The 27,163-nt window shown below is 35.9% G+C and overlaps 1 protein-coding gene across 5 annotated transcripts in view; it reads left to right on the top strand.

Annotated features, from left to right (window-relative positions):
• Nucleotides 1-27,163, top strand: part of GPHN (gephyrin) — a 546,447-nt gene that overhangs the window by 120,378 nt on the left and 398,906 nt on the right. For all 5 annotated transcript variants that reach the window (XM_088839525.1, XM_055436130.2, XM_055436132.2 and 2 more), the window contains exon 2: nt 20,091-20,169. In XM_088839525.1, coding sequence (XP_088695651.1) covers nt 20,091-20,169 — 79 coding nt within the window. The remainder of the gene's footprint in view (nt 1-20,090; nt 20,170-27,163) is intronic.

Genomic DNA, 27,163 nt, shown 5'->3' with positions numbered 1-27,163 from the left:
ACTTACTTTAAATAATTTTTTCCCAATCAAAAAATGGGCCAAAGAACTAAACAGACATTTCTCCAAAGAAGACATACAGATGGCTAACAAACACATGAAAAGATGCTCAACATCACTCAGAACCAGAGAAATGCAAATCAAAACCACAATGAGGTACCATTTCACGCCAGTCAGAATGGCTGCTATCCAAAAGTCTAAAAGCGATAAATGCTGGAGAGGGTGTGGAGAAAAGGGAACCCTCTTACACTGTTGGTGGGAATGCAAACTAGTACAGCCACTATGGAGAACAGTGTGGAGAATCCTTAAAAAACTGGAAATAGAACTGCCATCAGTTCAGTTCAGTCGCTCAGTCGTGTCCGACTCTTTGCGACCCCATGAATCACAGCACGCCAGGCCTCCCTGTCCATCACCAACTCCCGGAGTTCACTCAAACTCATGTCCATCGAGTCGGTGATGCCATCCAGCCATCTCATTCTCTGTCATCCCTGTCTCCTCCTACCCCCAATCCCTCCCAGCATCAGACTCTTTTCCAGTGAGTCAACTCGTCACATGAGGTGGCCAAAGTATTGGAGTTTCAGCTTTAGCATCAGTCCTTCCAATGAACACCCAGGATTGGTCTCCTTTAGAATGGACTGGTTGGATCTCCTTGCAGTCCAAGGGACTCTCAAGAGTCTTCTCCAGCACCACAGTTCAAAAGCATCAATTCTTTGGCGATCAGCTTTCTTCACAGTCCAACTCTCACATCCATACATGACCACGGGAAAAACCATAGCCTTGACTAGACGGACCTTGGTTGGCAAAGTAATGTCTCTGCTTTTTAATATGCTGTCTAGGCTGGCCATAACTTTCCTTCCAAGGAGTAAGCGTCTTTTAATTTCATGGCTGCAATCAGCATCCGCAGTGATTTTGGAGCCCAAAAAAATAAAGTCTGAAAATAAAGTCTGACACTGTTTCCACTGTTTCCCCATCTATTTCCCATGAAGTGATGGGACCAGATGCCATGATCTTTGTTTTCTGAATGTTGAGCTTCAAGCCAACGTTTTCACTCTCCTCTTTCCCTTTCATCAAGAGGCCTTTGAGTTCCTCTTCACTTTCTGCCATAAGGGTGGTGTCATCTGCATATCTGAGGTTATTGATTTCTCCCAGCAATCTTGATTCCAGCTTGTGCTTCTTCCAGCCCAGCGTTCCTCATGATGTACTCTGCATATAAGTTAAATAAGCAGGGTGACAATATACAACCTTGACGTACTCCTTTTCCTATTTGGAACCAGTCTGTTGTTCCATGTTCAGTTCTAACTGTTGCTTCCTGACCTGCATACAGGTTTCTCAAGAGGCAGGTCAGGTGGTCTGGTAGTCCCATCTCTTTCAGAATTTTCCACAGTTTATTGTGATCCACACAGTCAAAAGCTTTGGCATAGTCAGTGAAGCAGAAATAGATGTTTTTCTGGAACTCTCTTGCTTTCTCCATGATCCAGCGGATGTTGCCATACGACCCAGCAATCCCACTCCTGGGCATTCACACCGAGGAAACTGGAATTGAAAGAGACACATGTACTCCAATGTTCATCGCAGCACTGTTTATAATAGCCAGCACATGGGGGCAACCTAGATGTCCATCTGCAGACGAATGCATAAGAACGCTGTGGTACATATATACAATGGAGTATTACTCAGCAATTGAATACATTTGAATCAGTTCTAATGAGGTGGATGAATCTGGAGCCCATTATACAGAGTGAAGTAAGCCAGAAAGGAAAACACCAATACAGTATACTAACGCATATATATGGAATTTAGAAAGATGGTAATGATAACCCTGTATACGAGACAGCAGAAGAGTCACAGATGTGTAGAACAGTCTTTGGGACTCTGTGGGAGAGGGCGAGGGTGGGATGATTTGGGAGAATGGTGTTGAAACACATATATTATCATATGTGAAACGAATCGCCAGTCCAGGTTCATTGCAATACATGGTGCTTGGGGTTGGTACACTGGGGTGACCCAGAGGGATGATATGGGGAGGGAGGTTGGAGGGGGGTTCAAGATGGGGAACACATGTACACCCGGGGTGGATTCATGTCAATGTAAAAAAAAAAACAATAAAAAAAAATAAAAATTAAAGTGGTATGACTTAAATAATTTTTATCCTTTCGAATTTTAAAAGTATATTGCTACCATATTTTTAAACTGTAAAATGTCAAAGGTGCTGCTAGAACTTGCTTATGGGGCAAAGATTATTCAGAGACTAAGTTTGACTTTGAACATCATTTTAGATTTAATACAGGCTTTAAAGTATTTGATGATGTGGAAAACTAAGTTTTGAAACTGCTTTTGAGCGCAGTGGAGTTTTGTTGTTTGGGCTTCCCTGGTGGCTCAGCTGGTAAAAATTCTGCCTGCCCATGCAGGAAACTTAAGAGATTCTGGTTCGATCCCTGGGTCAAGAAGATCCCCTGGAGAAGAGCATGGCAACCCACTCCAGTATTCTTGCCTAGAGAATCCCTTGGACAGAGGAACCAGGCAGGCTACAGTCCATGGCTTCATGAAAGAGTTGGGAAGCCCCTGTTGATATTTGGTTTCCTGGTTTCCTGTAAAAACTAAAAGATCCTTAATAGAACGAAGGAGCATATATAACTGAAAGACATATACATTTATTGTACAGTTTTAAGTCTTTTTCTTAAAATTTTTAATTTAAATTTAAAGTATACTGGGAGGTTTTGGAAGACTGGCATGATCCAGTTTACGTTTTTTAAAAACTTTATACAATTCACTTTAAGATTTTTAATTGTAGTAAAGTATACAACACAAAATTCACATTTTAACCATTTTTAGGTATATATTCATATTGCTGTGCATACTATCTGAGGAACTTTTCATTTTGCAAAACTAAATCTCAATACCCATTAAGCAACAATTCCCCATATTCTCCTACCCTTATCCTCTGACAAACATGGTTCTACTTTCTGTTTCTATGCTTTTATACTATTTCTATATTCTAGGAATCTCATATAAGTGAAATCATATAGTATTTTCTTTTTGTGACTAACTTGTTTCATTTAGCCTAGTATCTCAAGGTTTAGCTATGTTGTAGCTTGCATTAGAATTTCATTTCTTTTGATTTTAATTAGGTCCCATTTGTTCATTTTTGCTTTTATATCCAGTATTCTGGGAGGTGGGTCTTGGAGGATCCTGCTGTGATTTATGTCAGAGAGTGTTTTGCCTACGTTCTCCTCTAGGAGTTTTATAGTTTCTGGTCTTACATTTAGCTCTCTAATCCATTTTGAGTTTATTTTTGTGTATGATGTTAGGAAGTATTCTAGTTTCATTCTTTTACAAGTGGCTGACCAGTTTTCCCAGCACCACTTGTTAAAGAGACTGTCTTTTCTCCATTTTATATTCTTGCCTCCTTTGTCAAAGATAAGATGTCCATAGGTGCGTGGATTTATCTCTGGGCTTTCTATTTTGTTCCATTGATCTATATTTCTATCTTTATGCCAGTACCATACTGTCTTGATGACTGTGGCTTTGTAGTAGAGCCTGAAGTCCGGCAGGTTAATTCCCCCAGTTCTATTTTTCTTCCTCAAGATTGTTTTGGCTATTCGAGGTTTTTTGTATTTCCATACAAATTGTGAGATTATTTGTTCTAGTTCTGTGAAAAAGATCGTTGGTAGCTTGATAGGGATTGCATTGAATGCATAAATTACTTTGGGTAGTATACTCATTTTTACAATATTTATTCTTCCAATCCACGAACACGATATATATAAGGCTGAATACTTTTCCATTTTATGCATATACCACACTTTATTTATGCATTCAACTGCCAATGGACATTTGGGATGCGTCCACCTTTTGGTTAATGTTAATGATGCTGCTTTGAACACAAGTGTACAAATATTTCTTCAAGATCTTATTTTCAGTACTTGGATATATGCTCGGAAGTGGAGTTGCTATTATCACATAAGAGTTTGCATGGCAGATCTTAATCTATCCTTTTATTTCAACCTCCCTTGGTCTTTAAGATGTGATTTTTGTATGTAGCATATAATTGGGTTTTGCTCAGTTTTATACAAACTGACAAGTATAGTGTTTCAATTGGAATTTTAGTCTATTTGTATTTAATGTAACTGCCAGTATGATCAGGACAGAAGAGGTGGACTGAGACTTACCACAGATGAAATTGAGACTTAAAATATGCCCCCAACATAAATTCAGCTACTAAAGATGGTGTCTGTATTTTATCCTGTTTTTCTATGTAGGCATGCTGATTTGCTGCAATGGCAAGCCACTCCAGTACTATTGCCTAGAAAATCCCATGGATGGAGGAGCCTGGTAGGCTGCAGTCCATGGGGTCGCTAAGGGTTGGACACGACTGAGCGACTTCACTTTCACACATTGGAGAAGGAAATGGCAACCCACTCCAGTGTTCTTGCCTGGAGAATCCCAGAGACGGGGGAGCCTGGTGGGCTTCCGTCTATGGGGTCACACAGAGTCGGACACGACTGAAGTGACTTAGCAGCAGTAGCAGTACGCTGGTGGCTCACCTGTAAAGAATCTGCCTGCCAATGCAGGAGACATGGGTTCAATCCCTGGGTCAGGAAAATCCCCTGGAGGAGATCTAACCTCCTATTAGGTCTTTGATTTTCTTCACTAGCCTTTTATAATTTTCAGTATACAAGTCCTGTACAAGATTTGTTAGATGTACTTATGAGTATTTCATTTTCTTTTGAACAGTTCTAAGTAGTATTATGTTGTAACTTTAAGATAATGTTTTTGCAACTAGTGCGTAGAAATACAGTTGATTTTTATATGTTGATCTTATATCCGAAGATCTTGATGAACTCACTTTTTAGTTTTTGAAGTTCTTGGTAGGTTTTCTGTGTTGATGATAATGTTATCTGTAATTAGGGATAGGATAGATTACTTCTATCTTTCTGATCTATATGGCTTTTGTTTCTTATTATTGCCTCTTACACTGGCTAAATCATCCATTACTTCCTTCATTAAGAGTGATGAAAGCAGACATCTTCATTTTGTTCCTGATCTTCAGAGAAAAGCATTCAGTCTTTTTGCCACTGAGAATGGTGTTAGCTGAAGATTTCTATAAATGCTGTTTATCAAGTTGATGAATTTCCCTTTTATTCCTATTTTTTTCTTTAATCACGGAGGGATGCAAAATGTTGTAAAATGCTTTTTCCACCTCAATTCAATGATTATGTGATTGTACTTTAACCTGTTACTATATGGGATTACATTAATTGTTTTTCATTTTTTTGAAACAGTCTTGCATCCTTGGAATAAATCCCATTTGATCATGGTTTGTAATTTTTGTATATTGCTGAATGCTGTGTGCTAACATTTGGTTAAGTAAGGATCTTTTGAGTCTATATTCACATAGGAAACATTTGTAGAATTTTTATTGGTTTTCTTTTTTTGTTTTTGGTTTCTATATCAGGGTAATAGTGTCTTTATAAAATCAATTTGGAAGTTTTCCATCCACTTGTTTTCTGGAAGAGCTGATATAGAATTGGTATTAATTGTTCTGTAGATATTTGGCAAATTTCCACTGAAGTCTCAGACTAGAGATTCTTGTTTGGGGAGATTTTAAATTGTAAGTTAAATTTGGGATAATTTGGGAGAATGGATTGAAACATGTATATTATCATATGTGAAACAAATCAGACGTGGTTGGGGGCCCCCCACCTCAACATTCTGTGGATTTAAGAGGCCGTTCCTTCCAGAAGTGTATAAACTAGCCTGGGATAGAACCTGCACGCTGAATTTACTAATTAAGAAATGAGAAACCAGAACTATAAAGGTGGCATAGAAATACAAGAAACTATTCTTAAGTAATCTTTTAAAACTTTGAACAGAGTTACAGATTTTGCCGTTTGTTATAAACTGGTATAAGTAATTTAACCAGAACCATGAGAAAGTTGGTATTGTGTGAATTCTGAGGCACTTTCGACATGTTGTAGGAGTGATGTGGATTTTCTTGAGTTTTACACATTCATAAGTGAATGGTCTGTATCTCGTGCCTTTGTTGGTTTTCTGTGAGCTGTAGTTTCTGGGAAATGAGCAGCTCTCATTCCTGTAACCCTTGTAACCCAGTCATTCGTGTGCCTCCTTCATGAGGATTCAGTGTGGCTGTGGTGCTAAAATAAATAAATAAATTGTAAGTTAAATTGGAGAAGGCAATGGCAAGCCACTCCAGTACTCTTGCCTAGAAAATCCCATGGATGGAGGAGCCTGGTAGGCGGCAGTCCATGGGGTCGCTCTGGGTCGGACACGACTGAGCGACTTCACTTTCACTTTTCACTTTCACTTTTCACTTTCACACATTGGAGAAGGACATGGCAACCCACTCCAGTGTTCTTGCTTGGAGAATCTCAGGGACGGGGGAGCCTGGTGGGCTTCTGTCTATGGGGTCACACAGTCGGACACGACTGAAGTGACTTAGCAGCAGCAGCAGCAGCAGTCAAATTATTTATATCATATTGGGTGAATTGTAGTAGCCTGTGCTTTTTGAGAAATTGGTCTGTTTTCTTTATGTTGCTAAATTTAATGTCTTTAGAGTTGTTTGGAGGATTCCTTTATTATTATTTTGATTTCTATGAAGTCTGTAGTCATATTTCTTCTGTTTTATTCCTGATATTGGTAATTTGTGTCTTTGTCATTCTAATAAGAGGTTTGTTAATTTATCTTTTCTCAGATTTAGCTCTTTAGGGTAAATGTGCTGCTCACAAATTTTCTTGACTTTGCTTCATTTGAAAATGTTATAATTGCTTCTCCACCTCTAAAGGGTATTTTCACTAGATATAGGATGCAAGTTCATAGTTCTTTTATTTGAGCATTTGAAAAAGTTCTTCCTTCTGGCCTCCCTCATTTCTGATGCTGCCATTTGAATTGTTTTTCTGCTGTTGGTAAGGTGTAGTTTCTCTCTCACTGTTTTCACGATGTTTTCAGAAGTTTGGCTATGATTTCCCTTTGTATACATTTATTGTTTATCCTGTTTGAGGTTTGCTCAGCATGTTTCATCTGTATATTTGTGTCTTTTGCCAAATTTGGGAAGTTTTCAAGCTATTATTTCTCAAATACCTTTTCAGCACTGCACATTTTCTCTTCTCCTTTAAGACTCAAATGATAGGAAAGTTAAGTCTTTTGTTATTGTCCTGTAGGGCCTTGAGGCTTTGTTTATTTATTTATTTGTTGGTCTATTTTTCACTGATTAAACATTTTTTCCATTTTGGTGTTGGCATCTATCAGTTGTCTGTCTTTATTCAGTTTTAGATCTTCTTGTTTCTTTTTTTTTTTAATGACAAATGACTTTTTATCTTTTTTTTTTCTTGAAGTATAGTTGATATGCTGTGTTAGTTTCTGGTGTACAGCAAAGTGATTCAGATATATATATATATATACACTTCATATTCTTTTCCATTATGATTGATTACAGTGTATTGAATATGGTTCTCTGTACTATACAGGGGACCTTGCTGTTGTTTATATAGTTTATGTGTAGTAGTTTGTATCTGCTAATCTGAAGCTCCTAATTTATCCCTCCCCCACCCCTTTTAGTAATCATGTTTGTTTTCTATGAGTCTATTTCTGTTTTGTAAATAAGTTCATTTTTAGAGTCCACATATAAGTGATATATGCTATTTTTCTTCGATTTGCCTCACTTAATATGATAATCTTTAGGTCCATCTATGTTGCTGCAGATGGCATTATTTTCATTCTTTTTAATGACTGATTAGCATTCCATTGCATGCACATGTGTGTGTGTGTGTGTGTGTGTGTATGTGTATGAATGACACCTTCCTTATCCATTCATCTGTTGGTGGACATTTAGGTTGTTTCCATGTCTTGGTTATTGTAAATAGTGCTGCTGTGAACACTGGGGTGCATGTATCTTTTCAGATTAGAGTTTTATCCAAATATATGCCCAGAAGTGGGATTCCTGGATCATACAGCAACTCTGGCAACTCTGTAGGAGGGCTTCCTCACACCCTCTCCAGTATTTCTTACATGTAGACTTTTTAACAATGGCCATTCTGAGCAGAGGGAAATGATATATCATTGTAGTTTTGCATTTGCATCTCTCTAATAATTAGTAATATTGAACATCTTTTCATGTGCCTGTTGACCATCTTATGTCTTTTTGGAGAAATTTCTGTTTAGGTCTTCTGCCCATTTTTTGGTTGGGTTGTTTGTTTTTTAAATGTTGAGCTATATGAGCTTATTTAACTTATATGCAGAGTACATCATGAGAAACGCTGCACTGGAGGAAGCACAAGCTGGAATCAAGATTGCCGGGAGAAATATCAATAACCTCAGATATGCAGATGACACCACCCTTATGGCAGAAAGTGAAGAACTAAAGAGCCTCTTGATGAAAGTGAAAGAGGAGAGTGAAAAAGTTGGCTTGAAGCTCAACATTCAGAAAACTAAGATCATGCTATCAGGTCCCGTCACTTCATGGCAAATAGATGAGGGAACGGTGGAAACAGTGGCTGACTTTATTTTTCTGGGCTCCAAAATCACAGCAGATAGTGATTGCAGCCATGAAATTAAAAGACGCTTACTCCTTGGAAGGAAAGTTATGACCAACCTAGACAGCATATTAAAAAGCAGAGACATTACTTTGCCAACAAAGGTCTGTCTAGTCAAGGTTATGGTTTTTCCAGTGGTCATGTATGGATGTGAGAGTTGGACTATAAAAAGAGCTGAGCGCAGAAGAATTGATGCTTTTGACTGTGGTGTTAGAGAAGACTCTTGAGAGTCCCTTGGACAGCAAGGAGATCCAACCAGTGTATCCTAAAGGAGATTAGTCCTGGGTGTTCATTGGAAGGACCGATGCTAAAGCTAAAACTCCAATACTTTGGCCACCTGATGCAAAGAGCTGACTCATTGGAAAAGACCCTGATGCTGGGAAAGATTGAGGGCAGGAGGAGAAGGGGACGACAGAGGATGAGATGGTTGGATGGCATCACTGACTCAATGGACATGGGTTTGGGTGAACTGTGGGAGTTGGTGATGGACAGGGAGGCCTGGCATGCTGCAGTTTAGTCGGACATGACTCAGCGACTGAACTGAACTATATGAGCTGTTTGTATTGTATATTTTGGAAATTAGGCCTTGTTGGCCACATTGTTTTCAAATATTTCATAGGATGTCTTTTTATTTTGTTTATGGTTTCCTTTGCTGTGCAAAAGGATATAAGTGTGATTGGGTCCCATTTGTTTATTTTTGCTTTCATTTCTGTTTCCTTGGGAGACTAACCTAGAAAACATTGGTATGATTTATGTCGGAGAATGTTTTGCCTATGTTCTCTTTTAGGAGTTTTATGGTGTCATATTTTATATTTAAGTCTTTAAGCTATTTTGACTTGATTGTTGTGTATAGTGTGAGGGAATATTGAAACCTTATTGATTTACATGAGACTGTTCAGCTTTTCCAACATCAACTGGTGTAGAGACTGTCTTTTCTCCATTGTATATTCTTGCCTCCTTTGTCAGGGATTAATTGACAGTAGGTGTGAGGGTTTATTTCTAGGCTCTCTGTTCTATTCCATTGATCCATAATGATAGCTAACTTTTTGTTGAAACCTGGACTTTTGGGGTATTACACTATGAACTGGTGTCTTATTTAAATCTTCTGTTTTAACTGGCTTATTCAGATACTACTCAGGCAGGTAAAGGGAGATAAACATTTCCTCTTTATGCCAGACTGGAGTAGAAGTTGGACGTGACTGAAGTGACTGAGCAAAGCGCAGGGGTAGAAGTCAGGTTCTCCATTTCACCTCCTTTGATACTCTATACATAGGGCCTTCAGGGCACTGCTGGGTAAGCATGGTATTTCTGGCCCCCCCACTGAGTCCTCAGTGATCTCTCATTGCCAAGGATTGGTAGATGAACATATATGAGGATGAATGAAGATATTTGGAAGTTTTCCTCATAATTTGAGTTTTGATAATGGGCTTTAGTCAGAGATATTAAAAAAAAACAGAGGAGAGCATAAATCAGTTCTATAATTGTGTTCTTCTGTGCATAGCTGTGGACATATGTTACACTAATGCATGTGCTAGGAATTTCATTGATTAGCTCTGTATAGTGTTTAGTAATTTGCATAATAATCAATGTACAGTTGAAGATAAGGTGGAAGCTCCTTAGTTGAACAGTTATTAAGTGAATTTGAAACATGAAGAAATTTCTTTTCCACTTAAGTCAGATCCAAAAAATGCTACTCAAAGTGTAGCTTGAACTCAGAAAACATATGTTGCAAATATTGGGAAAGCAGATTTCGCGTCTTTTTTTTAACTTTTCTCAGAATGGGATATGTTTCTTTTTGACAGCAATGCACAACAGCTTGGAATTACTTAAGATTAAAGCAACATTGGTATTTATGAAATGACTATCATAGTATAACTTTTGAATATCAGCGTTAGTATTATTATGGAAGCTTCCATAAGCCTCTTATCCTTCTCCATCAGAGGGAAGTCTTGAAAACCACAATCACAGAAACCTAACCAATCTGATCACATGGACCACAGCCTTGTCTAACTCAGTGAAACCATGAGCCATGCCATGTAGGGCCACCCAGACAGATGGGTCATGGTGGAGAGTTCTGACAAAACTTGGTCCACTGGAGAAGGGGATGGTAAACCACTTCAGTATTCTTGCCTTGAAAACCCCATGAGCAGTATGAAAAGGCAAAAAGGACACTGAAAGATTAACTCCCGAGATCGGTAGGTGCCCAATATGCTACTGGAAATCAGTAGAGAAATAACTCCAGAAAGAATGAAGAGAAAGAGCCAAAGCAAAAACAGCACCCAGTTGTGGATGTGACTGGTGATGGAAGTAAAGTCTGATGCTCTAAAGAATGATATTGCATAGGAACCTGTAATGTTAGGTCCACGAATCAGGCAAATTGGACGTGGTCATACAGGAGAGGGCAAGTGTGAACATCGATATTTTAGGAATCAGTGAACTAAAATGGACTGGAATGGGTGAATTTAACTCAAATGACCATTATATCTACTACTGTGGGCAAGAATCCCTTAGAAGGAATGGAGTAGCCATCATAGTCAAAAAAAGAGTCCTGAATGCAGTACTTGGATGTAGTCTCAAAAACAACAGAATGATCTCTGTTCGTTACCAAGCAAACCATTCAATATCACAGTAATCCAAGTCTATGCCCAGACCAGTAATGCTGAAGAAGCTAAAGTTGAATGGTTCTTTGAAGAAGACCTTCTAGAGCTAACACCCAAAAAAGATGTCCTTTTCATTATAGGGGCCTGGAATGCAAAAGTAGGAAATCAAGAAATATTTGGAGTGACAGGCAAATTTGGCCTTGGAGTACAGAATGAAGCAGGGCAAAGGTCAATAGAGTTTTGCCAAGAGAACCCACTGGTCATAGCAAACACCCTCTTCCAACAACACAGGAGAAAACTCAACACACAGACCTCACCAGATGGTCAATACCAAAATCAGATTGATTATATTCTATGCAGCCAAAGATGGAGATGCTCTATACAGTCAGCAAAAACAAGACCAGAAGCTCACTGTGGCTCAGATCATGAACTCCTTATTGTCAATTTCAGACTTAAATCAAAGAAAGTAAGGAAAAGCACTAGACCATTCAGGTATGACCTAAATCAAATCCCTTATGATTATACAGTGGAAGTGAGAAATAGATTTAAGGGGTTAGAACTGAAGGACAGAGTGCCTGAAGAACTATCGAGGGATGTGAGTGACATTGTACAGGTGGCAGGGATCAAGACCATTCCCAAGAAAAAGAAATGTAAAAAGGCAAAATGGTTGTCTGAGGAGGCCTTAAAAATAGCTGAGAAAAGAAGAGAAGCGAAAGCAAAGGAGAAAAGGAAAGATATACCCATTTGAATGCAGAATTCCAAAGAATAGTAAGGAGAGATAAGAAAGTCTTCCTCAATGATCAGTGCAAACAAATAGAGGAAAACAATAAAATGGGAAAGACTAGAGATCTCTTCAAGAAAATGAGATACCAAGGGAACTTTTCATGCAAAGATGGGCACAGTAAAGGACAGAAATGGTGTGAACCTAACAGAAGCAGAAGATATTAAGAAGAGGAGGCAAGAATACACAGAACTATGCAAAAATGATCTTCACAACCCAGATAATCACGATGGTGTGATCACTCACCTAGAGCCAGACATCCTGGAATGTGAAGTCGAGTGGGCCTTAGGAAGCATTACTGGAAATAAAGCTAGTGGAGGTGATGGAATTCCAGTTGAGCTATTTGAAATCCTAAAAGAGGATGTTGTGAAAGTGCTGCACTCAATATGTCAGCAAATTTGGAAACCTCAGCAGTGGCCACAGGACTGAAAAGGTGAGTTTTCATTCCAATCCCAAAGAAAGGCAATGCCAAAGAATGCTCAAACTAGCGGACAAATGCATTCATCTCACACTCGAGTAAAGTAATGCTCAACCGTGAACTTCCACATGTTCAAGCTGGATTTAGAAAAGGCAGAGGAACCAGAAATTAAATTGCCAACATCCATTGTATCATTGAAAAAGCAAGAGAGTTCCAGAAAAACATCTATTTCTGCTTTATTGACTATGCCAAAGCCTTCGACTGTGTGAATCACAACAAACTGTGGAACATTCTGAAAGAGATGGGAATCCCAGACCACCTGACCTGCCTCTTGAGAAACCAGTATTCAGGTCAGGAAGCAAAAGAGAGAACTGGACATGGAACAACAGACTGGTTCCAAATAGGAAAAGGAGTACATCAAGGCTGTATATTGTCACCCTGCTTATTTAACTTATGTGCAGAGTACATCATGAGAAACACTGTGCTGGATGAAGCACAAGCTGGAACCAAGATTGCTGGGAGAAGTATCAGTAACCTCACATATGGAGATGACACCACCCTTATGGCAGAAAGCACAGAAAAAGTAAAGAGCCTCTTGATGAAACTGAAAGAGGAGAGTGAAAAAGTTAGCTTAAAGCTCAACATTCAGAAAACTAAGATCATGGCATCTGGTCCCATCATTTCATTCCAAGTAGATGGGGAAACAGTGGAAACAATGACAGACTTAATTTTCGGGGGCTCCACAGTCACAGCAGATGGTGACTGCAGCCATGAAATTAAAATACACTTGTTCTTTGGAAGAAAAGTTATGACTGACCTAGATAGCATATTAAAAAGCAGAGATATTACTTGGCCAACAAAGGTCCATCTAGTCAAGACTATGGTTTTTCCAGTAGTCATGTATGGATGTGAGAGTTGGACTGTAAAGAAAGCTGAGCGCCCAAGAATTGATGCTTTTGAACTGTGGTGTTGGAGAAGACTCTTGAGAAAGACTCCAAGAAAACTCTTGAGAAGACTCCAAGGAAATCAGTCCTGCGTATTCATTGGAATGACTGATGCTGATGCTGAAACTCTAGTACTTTGGCCACCAAAGAACTGACTCATTTGAACAGACCCTGATGCTGGGAAAGATTTAGGCGGGAGGAGAAGGGGATGATAGAGGATGAGATGGTTGATTGGCATCACCAACTCAATGGACATTAGTTTGAGTAAAACTCTGGGAGTTTTTGATGGACAGGGAATCCTGGCGTGCTGCAGTCCATGGGGTCACAGAATGTCGGACACGAGTGAGCTGAATTGAACTGATTATTTTGTCTTGTAATTTTTTGGTGGGATTCGTTAACAAAATTACTAAATTTCTATGATGGCAATTTTTACTTTTTTAGTTTGTTCAGTAGTTCTCTGTACTTAGTTTGCATCCTTTTTAGGAGAATTCAGGGAACTTTTCTCCTAGAGAGTAGAAAATGGTAGGACTTAAACATGGAGAAAAACATAAACTGGTGATGAAGATAGATAGTTGGTAACAGTTAAATGCATCGTAAAATGAATCTACTTAAAATGGGACAGAATTTGTCCTGAGAAGTTGATTCGAATCCTCATATTCATATGGAATCATAAGACATGTTGTATCCAAAAATATCTTGGAAAAAAGAAAAAGTTGGGGGACTAACAATTCCCAATTTAAAAATTACAAAGCTGCAGTAGTAGAAACACTGTGATAATAACATAAGGGTAGAGATATAGGTCAATGGTATTGAATTGAGTCCAGAAACAACCTCTTGTGTCTGTGATTATTGCAATTTTCAAAAGAATGCCAAGACCATTAAATGGGGAAAAAACATTCTCTTTAAGAAATGATACTGAAGCAACTAGATACCCACATGTGAAAAAATGAAGCTAGACTCTTCCTTCATACAGTGTACAAATGTTAACTGAAAATAAATAAAAGACCTAAATATGTGTTAAAGTTATGAAATTATTAGAGGAAAATAAAAGAGACGTTTTTCATGATCTTGGATTTGGCAGTGGTTTCTTAAATAAGACACCACATCACGAACTATCAAAGAAAAAATAGATATATTGAGTTTGTACATTAAAAAATATTATCTGGAGACCATAAGGGTAAACCATAGAAGAGGAGAAAATATTTGTAAATATATCAGTTCTAGTATCTAGAATATATAAAGACATTGTATATCTCAGCAACCTTAAACCATAACAGTGTACCAAGAACTTAAATACACATTTCTCCAAAGAAATGTGCAAATATCCAACAAACACATGAAAGAATGCTGAACATCATTTGTCTTTAGGAAAGTATAATCCAAACCACAATGAGATAATACTTTGTACCCACTATTATGGTGATTGCAACCATGAAATTAAAAGATGCTTACTCCTTGGAAGGAAAGTTATGACCAACCTAGACAGCATATTAAAAAGCAGAGACATTACTTTGCAAACAAAGGTCCGTCTAGTCAAGGCTGTGGTTTTTCCATAGTCATGTATGGATGTGAGAGTTGGACTATAAAGAAAGCTGAGCACCAAAGAATTTTGATGCTTTTGAACTGTGGTGTTGGAGAAGACTCTTGAGAGTCCCTTGGACTGCAGGGAGAGCCAACCAGTCCATCCGGAGATCAGTCCTGGGTGTTCATTGGAAGGACTGATGTTGAATGGAAAAGACCCTGATGCTGGGAAAGATTGATGGCCAGAGGAGAAGGGGACAACAAAAGGATGAGATGGCTGGATGGCATCACCGACACAATGGACATGGATTTTGGTGAACTCCGGGAGTTGGTGATGGACAGGGAGGCCTGGCGTGCTGCGGTTCATGGAGTCGCAAAGAGTCGGTCAGAACTGAGTGACTAAACTGAACTGATCTGGACCCACTATTATGACTTAATTACAAAAGTCTGAAAATAATGTCTGTGATTGTAGGCGAAAGGAATCCTTGTACATTGCTGGTGGAATGTAAAATAGTGCAACTGCTATGGAAAACAATTTTGCAAAAAATTAAACATGAAATTTCCATATAATCATGCAATTCCATTTCTGGGGATATACTGCAAAGAATTGAAAACAGGCACTCAAAGAAATATTTGTATATGCATGCTCATTTAGCCTATTCAAAATAACCAAAAGGTGGAAGCAGCTCAAATGGCCAACAAAGGATTAATGGATAAACAAAAGTGGTACATACATACAGTGAAGTATTATTAACTGTAAAGAGGAATGATTTTTCTCTGTACATGGATGAACCTTGAAAACATTATGGTCAGTGAAAGAATCCAGACACAAAAAGTCATGTCTTTTATGCTTCCATTTGTATGAAATATCTAGTATAATTAAATCCATAGAGACCAAAAAACGGATTGGTGGTTGCCAGGGATTGGGGGAAGGGAAAGGAAGAATGGGAACTTTTATGTGTACCAGGTTTTCTCTTGGGATAATGAAAATGTTTTGGAAATAGAGGTGGAGATGCACAACATTGTAAATAAACTAAATGTCCCAGAATTGTCCATGTCAAAATTGTTAATTTTGTGTTACATGATTTTCATCTAAATAACATAAAATGTACATTAGAGATTTATTTTAAAATGAAACCGAGAATTATGGAGTTAATTTTTCTTCAGCTCAGTTCAGTTCAGTTCAGTCGCTCAGTCGTGTCCGACTCTCCGCGACCCCATGAATCACAGCACGCCAGGCCTCCCTGTCCATCACCAACTCCCGGAGTTCACTCAAACTCATGTCCACAGAGTCGGTGATGCCATCCAGCCATCTCATTCTCCGTCGTCCCCTTCTCCTCCCGCCCCCAACCTTTCCCAGCATCAGAGTCTTTTCCAGTGAGTCAACTCGTCGCATGAGGTGGCCAAAGTATTGCAGTTTCAGCTTTAGCATCAGTCCTTCCAATGAACACCCAGGATCGATCTCCCTCAGAATGGACTGGTTGGATCTCCTTGCAGTACAAGGGACTCTCAAGAGTCTTCTCCAGCACCACAGTTCAAAAGCATCAATTCTTCGGCGATCAGCTTTCTTCACAGTCCAACTCTCACATCCATACATGACCACGGGAAAAACCATAGCCTTGACTAGACGGACCTTTGTTGGCAAAGTAATGTCTCTGCTTTTTAATATATTATTAAGGTTGGAAATAAAACAAGTTAAGTGCTCATATTTCTTGACAGATTTTAAAATTACAACATACTGACATTTTTCCACTAAACTTTCTCACTGTGATTATAGAAAGTGACATTTTCTTGAAAAATATGTGTGTTCCCAAGACCCAGCGCTTAATTTTGTGGTGTTTATTAATCATTGGTACAAAAAGCATAATAATTTTTTTTGGTTGGCATATACTGGGGCAAAAAGCAACACAAAAATGTGATGACCAAACTGGTTGATTTGCATGTGATGTACGTATGAAAGAAGTACATTCACTAGTTTCTGAAAATGTACCATGTTCTTATTTATAATTCAAAACCAAAATTGTTGAAATATATCTTAAACTTAATACATATATTAGGCAGGTAAATGTTCGGAATATTTGTTGAAAAAGTATTGATATTTAGATTCTTTATTCTGTTTTTAACTTAAAATTTGGATGTGATATGAACTTTAGAAAGTATTTACCTCCTTTAGCAAAACTTATTTCAATAGCTGTCTAACAAGCCTTTATAGGAGTGAAGGTTTATTCTATTTTAATTTAACCTTCAAAACTTTCAGGTTCTTAAAGTTTGTAACTGATTCTCATATTTTCCAAATTGGGCAAGAAACTTTATGAGAACAAATGTTTTTATATATTATTGCTTCAAATTCAACTCAACTGGAAACCAACTTTTCTTATCACGTAGGAACATTTTTTTTTTCCACTTGGCTTTAATTAGGATTTAATGTAATGAGTATTTGTGTTAAAATTAAGTAAAACAGAATTTGTCTCAAATCAACAGGTTGATATCAGTGTCTGTCAAATATGGAGAGAAAATCATATATTGATCAAAATTGCTTATCTCATTGTGAAAAAAAGGTGAGGGATGTCTTTTTGCATTTAATAAAAAGAATACAAACTTGATTACAACTTCAGATCCATCCTTTAAATGCATCGTTTCATGCATTTGTCATTTGTATCAGAGGCAGATTCAGATTTACAGAGCTTATAACTTTGGGCTGTAAGAAAAGGGAATATAAAATCCAAATAAAATATTAGGTAATGGATCTTTGAAAGGAGCAAGGCAAGTGTTATATTCTTCTTGCTCCTTAAGAAGATTTGAATTGGCTGAGATACATAATGAAACTGTTAAAATAGGAAATAGTTGCTTAATATTTATGCTAACATATGTTAACATATGTTATATATATAGCATTTAACATAATATATATATGTTAGCATAATATAGGAAATAATCACTTAATAATTATCCTAAAATATGAGTAGAGTTTTAGTTCATCTTTAATTTTAGGATGGATATTTAATCAAGGTATAGACTTACATTTGAGATTTTTCCCCCAGCATTTTAACTATATTGTTCTATTGTCTTCTCTGTTCCATAGTTTATGTTTGATACTCAGCTGTAAATTTTATTGTTTTTCCTTGGAAGGTGATGTGTCCTTGCTGTTTTTAAGATTTTGTTGTTGTCTTTGATTTTTAGCAGCTTGACTGCTAAGTGTGATTTTCTTTCACATTTTCCAGTACAGACTTGGCTGTATTCCCTGGGTCATTGAGTAATGTATTATATCAGTTTTGGAATGTTCTTGACTGTTTTTTCTGAAAATATTGCATCTTCCTCATTCTCTTTTCAGCTATAGTCTCATTAACTGTTTGATTCCAGTATGTCTCATGTTTTTTGTGTTTTTTTTTTTTTTCTTTTGCTGCTTCAGTTTGGATGTTTTCTGCTGATCTCTTCAATTTCACTAATCCTGTGTTTTGCTGTGTTGAGTTGGCTATAAAATCCAACCACAGATTTCTTAATTTCAAATAGTGTATTTCTCAGTTCTAAAATTAATGTTAGATTCTTTTGCATAGATTTTAATTCTCTGTTGAAATGTTCCTATTTTCATCTACTGTGAATGTTTTTCTATTTTTTAACTTACGGTTTTCTTTAGATTTTTCTTCAAGTCCTTGTCTTCAAATCCTGTGGGTTGACATATACATTATTTTTTCAACTGGCTATTAGTCACATATTGTGCCCTTTATGGTATTTTGTATCAAGTACTGTTTTATCATATGATCATAGAAATTGATTTAAATATTACTTTCTGTCAATGTTATATTAGAAAGAAATGATTAAGTGTTAACCATCTCAACTCAACCACAATTTGAACTGGGTGGTTTGATTGACAGCTTTAGATATATTCAGTCTGCCTCTGGTTTTAAATGTCTTAAGGGCCAGACATACTGTGTTGCAGTCATTTCTCTCTGTTGTGGCTTTGTACTAATTTGCTGTGAAATTGTTGGAGATTTTACTCTACCGTGTGGCTTCTTCCCCCTTTCACTTATCTTCCCTCTCAAGGTGGGATGCTTTTGATTGATAGCAAATATATTGAGGGGAGAGCGATCGAAATTGTATACTGGACATGGTAGGCACAGTTTGTTGCAGAGTGACTTTAACTCTTAACCACCACAACACTACAGAGAACAGTATTTGCCCTACGTCCTGTTCTCTTCTCCTTTCCCCAAATCCTCTTATGCAATCCTGCTGCTGCTGCTAAGTCGCTTCAGTCGTGTCCGACTATGTGCAACCCCATAGACGGCAGCCCACCAGGCTCCCTCGTCCCTGGGATTCTCCAGGCAAGAACACTGGAGTGGGTTGCCATTTCCTCCTCCAATGCATAAAAGTGAAAAGTGAAAGTGAAGTCACTCAGTCGTGTCTGACTCTTCGCAACCCCATGGACTGCAGCCTACCAGGCTCCTCCGTCCATGGGATTTTCCAGGCAAGAGTACTGGAGTGGGGTGCCATTGCTTTCCTCCGTTATGCAATCCTCAGTTCAGTTCAGTTCAGTCGCTCAGTCATGTCTGACTCTTTGCGACCCCATGAGCCACAGCATGCCAGGCCTCCCTGTCCATCACCAACTCCCGGAGTTCACTCAAACTCATGTCCCTCAGCAAATCTCCCAGAAGATAATTTTCATGTGTTTTGTGGGTCCCACGGGATTCCAGTCTGTCATTGCCAGCCCATAAGCTATCAAAAACTATACTGGTTTCTCTTTTTCTTAGTAGTGTCCCTCTCTCTAATTCTTATGTTTAAATGACAAATCCTTTCAGAAATGAAACAATCAGGGGGCTCAGCTTACCCAAAAACAGATTTCACTTTTCTCCTAGTTTACCTTTTGTTTTTTTTTTTAATCCAGAGTTCTCTATTCCCTTTAAAAATATGATGTTGGGGCATAGTTTATCCTCTTTTTTTCTCTAGTCGTTGTGGAAGCAGTGACTTGCTGCTAGACTGGTAAATTAATTTTGTAAAAGTAAGAATAAAATTTAGACCCATATGTTCACTCTTTTATATATTTAAAAATATATAAATATATTTATATTTATAGATTATTAGATTAGATGTGCTTAGATTATTGGCTTTTTATTGAATATTAATATTTTCTGCTTAATCTACCAGGCCCCAAAATTAATCATTCTTGATATTTAGAAAAGACCTATCCCGATAACCAATTTTAATTTCAAAATTCCTTTTGGATACTAGTAAATTATTTGAAATGTAAACAAAAATTTAATTTTCCTTTCTCCTTTTCCTGTTTAGTGAGTGATAGTTGCTTCAGAAATCTTGCAGAAGATCGCAGTGGGATAAATCTCAAAGATCTCGTACAAGATCCTTCTTTGTGAGTATTTGGTTTTCAGTATTAAGTGTAAATTAAAGCTTGGTGTGACTTTTCTCAGAAGAGTTGTAACTGAGCACTAATTTCAGTTTGAGTAATTTCTTTTCTAATAATTTATGTTACATGTAACAAAGCACATAGAACAGATTCATCAGAAGTGAAGTTATGGAACACTTTCTGTGTAGAAATAGAAGAGATCTTAGAAGAAGACATAATGAGATTAATGATTGACTTTCAAAGAGTATCTACTAATGTTTGATGATATCTTACCAATGTGGCAGTAGACACTAGGCAGATGACTAGTAGTTTAGTTGCTTGGGGAGGCAAGATTGAATTTGTTTACATCAGTTTTAAACATTTTTGAATAACTTACAATAATTTGTAAGTATAATTTTAAATGTAAAATAATTATTTATAATAACAATATCCTTGACTATATTGAATGTATTTCTGATGTTTTACATTTGAAAGTTGTTTGTAGCACAAGATTTTTGAGGAGTTCAGTAGGTTTCAGTTTTTAATGTTCTTAATCATAAGTCAATTCCGTTCTTTATCAGAACATATTTCATATCAGAGTATAATGTCACTTTCTGTTTCTATTTCATGAACCAACTTTTTTGCAGTTATATATTGAACTCCAAATCATACATACTATCTTCTATAGGAACATATCCTTCCAGTAAGATCCTCTTTTATTAAAAAATAATCAATACTAGGTAAGCCGTAGGCAGCAGGGAAAGAAAATCGAGTGCTGGCAGATGCTTTCCTTAATGATACTTAACGCATTCAGTAAAATATATTACAACAAAAAATTGGTCTTCCACATTATGTATAATCTATATTCATACAAGTTTTACTAGTAATTCATTTAAAATGTGAGGAATAAAACACAAGAGTGTGTTGAACCTGAAGGTTATTGATTCCTTTAATGATGGTCCAAGTCATTTTAAAAAATATAGTTATAAGACAGAATGGTGAAAATGATTGAATATTGAAGTTATTGTAATGAACTCATTGTTATAATGAGTTCAGAAATGAGTTTTCAATCCCAACTTTCTAAATTTTTTTCTTTTTAAAATGTCTCTCTTTTCTTCATTTAAAAGAATTGTCAGTACTCTTTCTACATGGTTTTTATTGAAATGAAGATTGACAAGTTGTCCTTTCAATTCTATAAGTATTTAATGAAGAATAGAATTATTTTATGTGGATATAAATATTCCTAGTAAATGAATATTGAATAACATGTTCATGAGTATATGGAAAGAAACTTTATAATATCACTGAAAGATTTCATCCACTTGAATTAATAAAATAAATTATTCCATTATTGTATTATTTATAAGGTATATTTTTGGTGCAATGGAATTATATATCTTTTTAATGGAGTCTTTGTGGGAAAAATGTGCTTATATGGACTTCAGTGGTATAAAAGCTGTGGAAAATTACATTTGAATAATGGATTATAGTAATGAGTTATAGTATTTTGAAATACTTTGGTACTTCTTCCTAGAATGTAGAATAGTATTCATCAGGTAATCTATCACTAAAATATGATTTTAATCTTTGTATTCTAAGAGAAATTTATCTCAGATCACTATTACATTGAGTGGACAAAATAATTCTGAGGCTGTGTTTTAAAGTATTCAGATATCTTAGCTTAACATTATTTCCTTAAGTTGACATTAGTCTCTTGGCATTAGTGTTGAATGTAAGAATTCAGTGAGCAAGAATTTTGTCTTTGCCCTTGACACTTGGATTGGGAAAGAACTTTTTTCTTAATAAAAATTGTCAAAATATACTATTAATTACTGATTCATTTTTTAGAGAAAGATTTCTTGGTAAAATTCTTTAGGGAAAGTAATGCCTGGTGTGGAAAAATAATTCGTTTTTTTGGTTGTTATAATGGAAAATATTTTATTCTGAGTTACTATTCTGTAGCAATATTTTGTATCTCTTGGGTAAGGATTTTTTTTAAGGCAGCTACCTCTTTTTCTGGCCTAGACTCCCAAACTCTTGACATAATTTGTTACTTTGTTCATTAATTACTTTGTTCATTAATTCATGTGCACTACTGTATGGTTCTATGTGAATTGCTTTGGTTGTAACATTAAGTAGGAAATATGTGAAAAATAACTTTTCTGAAAGAACTTTCTCAAAAAAATCACTGGTTTTTAATGAGTACTCTGGTAGGCTACAATCCATGGGGTCGCAAAGAGTCAGACATGACTGAGAGACTTCACTTTCTTTCCTGACAAGTGGAAGGGTTGCTAAAATTGTATGTTATTTCAGTACTTGTTCCAAATAAAGAATATTAATAGAATTAGATATGTATATTAAATGAATGCTCCATATGTAAGTATGCCTGTCAGATTTGTATTATGCTTCACCTACTTGAACTCCTAATGATGAAAGGAGTTGCTGTGTGAAGAAAACTGTACTTCAGTCACTAATGCTGTTAGAAAGAGAGAAGGAAAAAGTAGATCGAGGAGATCCCAGGCTAATTTGGTCAGTGTGACACTCAGAGTGGTATTGTAGAGTGTCTTAATCAGATAAGTGAGCAGGTATAAAATATCTGTAAAATCATTGTAGTAAAAGTAACTATTGGGCTTGAGTGAACTGAGTGAGCTATATTGTGTGAACATGATGAAGGAGGGATGGTATGGGAGGAGAAAAAAAATGAGAAAGTTGTGAATCCTTAAGCAAGACTTTCTGATCTTGCTGCTTTTTATCTGTTGTAATAATGAGAGCAGAATCTGACTTGTAGCAAGATTGTGATGAGGGGAATACCTGGGTAGCTCTCTTCTTTGGGTAGTTACTCTAAGAATATTTGTTTCTAGTGTAGTCCTGTAGGTGTTACATATAAGACCAAGTAGAAGAACCTTTCACTTTTTTGCTAATAATGTGCAAAAATGTTTATTTGAATTAGTAATTTATATGCATATTAAAATTTTAAATAATTAACTGTTTTAATAATGTATCTTCTATTTATGATTATCAGCAAGGAGGGAGGCATGGTGTGTATATTTGGGGAAGGGATTGGGATATTTGAGGGGAGCTTTTGTTATCATACTGTACACATGTTGTATTTATTGGCATTTAAAAAATAAAACATTTTTCTGTAAAAAAAAAAACAAAAAAACAAAAAATAATATTTATGATTATAAATATTTTAAGAATGATTTCTTCTGTTGTATGCATAATTTGTCACTTAGAATTGTTTTATAAGACTTCTTGTTTTAGTTGTGGTCTTCAATGGCACACTGAAAAATGTCCAATTTAGCTTGATGTCATTGCCCTATTAGAAACTACAGTCCATAGGATCACAAAGAGTTGGACACAACTGAAGCAACTTAGCATACCCACACATATCACCGCATTAGAAACATATATAATATGATACATAATTTTCATACATAAAAGGAATTATCATCATAATACAATTAATTTTTATTCTCTTTAAGTGGAGGGTTATATTCTATTTAAATCATGCAAATTCACTTATACTTTTTGTTATCTATGCAAGAGAGCTGTCTACTATATGAAAAAGAGATACTTTATATAACATACTTTTAAGTTATATCAGTTGTGTTCTCTATAGTTATAATTCTCAAAAATGCTTTCAAGTTTCCATTGTTTGGTGAAGATGAAAGATAAAACCACCATATTTATGCTTTAAGGTTTTTTTTTTGCTTACTTATAAACCATTTAGCAGAGATAATTATTTGAACTCAGATTCACTTATAAAAATTATTAAAAGCTGTTTAATAATCAAGAGAGGAAATATAAGAATGAAAAAGACTAATAGAAATTGAACACTTAATTTTATTATTCATTGTGTTGATGCTAATTGTGTGTGTGTGTGGTTGGTTGTAGATGGATGTATCTTGTTTAATTTGCAAAAACTCTTAAAAATTTATGTCTGTTGAACATATGTGATGTGTAAATCAGATAGAGGAAGGACTGTTTAATTCATAGAAGAAATAGCCATCTCTGAATATTTGAAATATAATTCATAATGTAGGATATTAGTAATTTTTTTCATAGAGCAAATAGGGAAAGAATTTTACAAAACATGACAATTATGCCAGTCTTTGTTATTTTTCTTTCTGTTGCTCAGAGTATGTTTTCAATTGTTCCAGTGATGTCAAGATTTTGAAAAGATTTTCCTGAGTTACAACCTCTTGTGATTTTTAAGAAAGGGTGATTCAAGTGAAATAGGAGAGATCTTAATTATAAATTGTGAATAAATTGTATTATGGATGAGGAATACTTCTTGTCAGTATTCTTGGTATTTTTTTAAATTGTGGTAAAATAAACATCACATGAAATTTACTGTCTTAACCAATTTTATGTGTACAGTTCAGTCATGTTAAGGATATACACACTGTTGCAAGCTCTCCTAGAGTTTTTCATCTTGGAGAACTGTAACAAAAACCCACAAAACATTAACTCCCTATTTTCCTCTCTCCCCAGCCTCTGGCAATCACAGTTCTTTTTGTTTCAATAGTTTCAGAATACTGTAGGACTCTTATAAGTGGCATCATACAGTATTTGTCTTTTTGTGACTTTTTGTCTTTTATTTTAGTTAGCATAATTGTCTCAAGTGAGTTCTATCATGTGTCAGAATCTCCTTTTTAAGGTTGAATAATATGCCATTGTGTATATATATATCACATTTTACTTATTCATACATTAATGGGCACTGAGTTGCTTCTACCTCTTAACTGTTGTGAATAATACTGCTCTGAACATGAGTATGCAAATATCTCCTTGAGCCACTGATTTCAATCCTTTTGGATATATACCCAGAAGTGGAATTGCTATATCATATGGTAATTCTGTTTTTTAGGTTTTGAAGAACTACTATATTGTTTTCTGTAGTGACTGCAACAACTTATATTCCCTCCAGCAGTGCATATGTGTTCCAGTTTCTCCAATTCCTCATCAATACACACTTTTCTGTTGGTTTTTATTTTTGTTTTTTAATATAATAGCCATTTTAATGGATGTGAGAGATATGTTCTTAGTATTTTTAATTAAACTTCACTTCTTCTGTCTTTAATAATTTTGATGCAGCTAATCTAGAGAGTAAAGAAAAAAGGTACTCTCTGTGATTATTACTATGATTATTATGATACTTGGTACCTTTTGAAGTAAACTGTGTTGTGAAATAGAAATTCTTTTCACTATCATTACAAAGATTATAAAGTACAAATACATCCAGGGTAATTTTTTAACAATAGCATTTTCATCAATTAATCTTTCATGTAGTGTATTATATTACTTGTCTTGTATTACTACTGCTTTTGTTATACATAATCTGTAAAGGATTGCTTTTGGGTAAAATTCTTTTTCATGTTTAATTAGAAGGTTCCAAATTGGAAGTGTCACATACTAATTAAATAATAACAAAACCCTTCTAGCTGAAATGTATTTTGATAGTACAAATCATTAGCATTTGATAACAGCATTTAATGTTTAAGAACAAAGATAAAATTTGGCAAAACAGTATTGCATCTAGTTGTAAATTTTTTAGATGTAAAAATTTTATTGACATATATATGCTTCTTTACAAATCATAGCACCTTTGGAAGCTCTTCTGTTCATAGTTCTGAAACACAGCCTCATCCCCCTGAGTATACTTGTCTTCATACTACAGTCTGATTGAATGATATTTTGGTCCCTTGGATCATAACATTAAATATGAAGGAAAGGCAGGATTGCCGTCTGGAAAGCAATCATATCTAAATATAGCCTATACTTATCTGCTGGTGTTAAGACAGGTTGCTATGGTGAATTGAATTTCTTAAAAATGCCAGTCAGCAGAGGGTAAACAGTGGTTTTTCAAGTGGTTGTTTTCCATAGAGCTATACATTCTCATACTACAGGTAGATGATTTTAGTTAATTTGTTTTATGGCCTATTTTTTAAATTTTAATTTTAGAGTATCTTGGAGACCTTTAATAATTATTAATCAAAATAGAAGAGGTTTTATATTGCTATCCTTTTTTTCTGAAGATAAATTTCCTTTGATATGGGAACGGTTTTTCCAATGACAACATTTTAAGCATTACTGATTATTCATTTTGCTCTGCTGCCAGAAGTTCTGCTAAATCTGACAGACACCAAAGCTGTCTTGTCTATAATAATATATTTAACTGAAGGTTTTTATCATTTTTAACCAGGTTTCTTTTTGGATTATATGATTCTTGTATTATAAAGTGCATTTTTGAACAATATAGCTTAATCTAGGCTGGTGCTCAGGCATTATGGTTTTGTACTCTATGTCAGAACTGCAAAGACTTTGGATTTTATCTACTTTTAGAAGACTTTCTCTCATTTCCATTTTCCCATACATTCTTAAGAATGTATGTGGCAGTTTTTGTGGGCTCATTTGTATAGGATTTAATTTATTCAAAGCACTATTATATGTTCATTTTACATTGTTCTTGAAATTAAGGAACATCTGATTGAAGATGGATAATATCTGTGTTTCTGCTTGAGGCATATAGATGACCTATCAGTGTTAGAATTTCTTAATGAAATAAATATCATATTGTTTAATTACTTGATTCTTTCATTTTCAGAGTATATACACACGTAAACTAGCTTAAAAAGTTAGTTTGTGATTTATTGGCATATGTAACTAAAGAGTATTTCTCATGGAATCAAGAAAGAGCTTCAGAAACCAGGGCAAGAGTGGGAACCTCGAGGAATAGAATTAAGGAGTTTTTGCAGCTGGGTTTGTTTCTCTCTCCTTCTATCATCATCTCTCTTGTTTTTTCTTGACTTTAGTCTCACTTATGACAATCAGGCTTTCTCCATGAAACTGATGAGATTGTTGCTAATTTACTCTAATTCCATCCTTGTAACTCCATGGTCTGTCTTCATTTCCACTCTAAATCATAGAATCTCATGGAATAATTCTGTGATTTTGTTAATCTGCTCATGTGCCCAAACCTCAGCCAATCACGGTGGCTAGAAGGAAATGGCAACCC

This window comes from Moschus berezovskii, chromosome 9, assembly GCF_049115385.1.
Source record: "Moschus berezovskii isolate FMDL1 chromosome 9, NW_MosBer_1.0, whole genome shotgun sequence".
Classification (NCBI taxonomy): Eukaryota; Metazoa; Chordata; class Mammalia; order Artiodactyla; family Moschidae; genus Moschus; species Moschus berezovskii.
The sequence above is the reverse complement of the archived record's forward strand: the minus strand, read 5'-3'. Positions and strand labels throughout refer to the sequence as shown.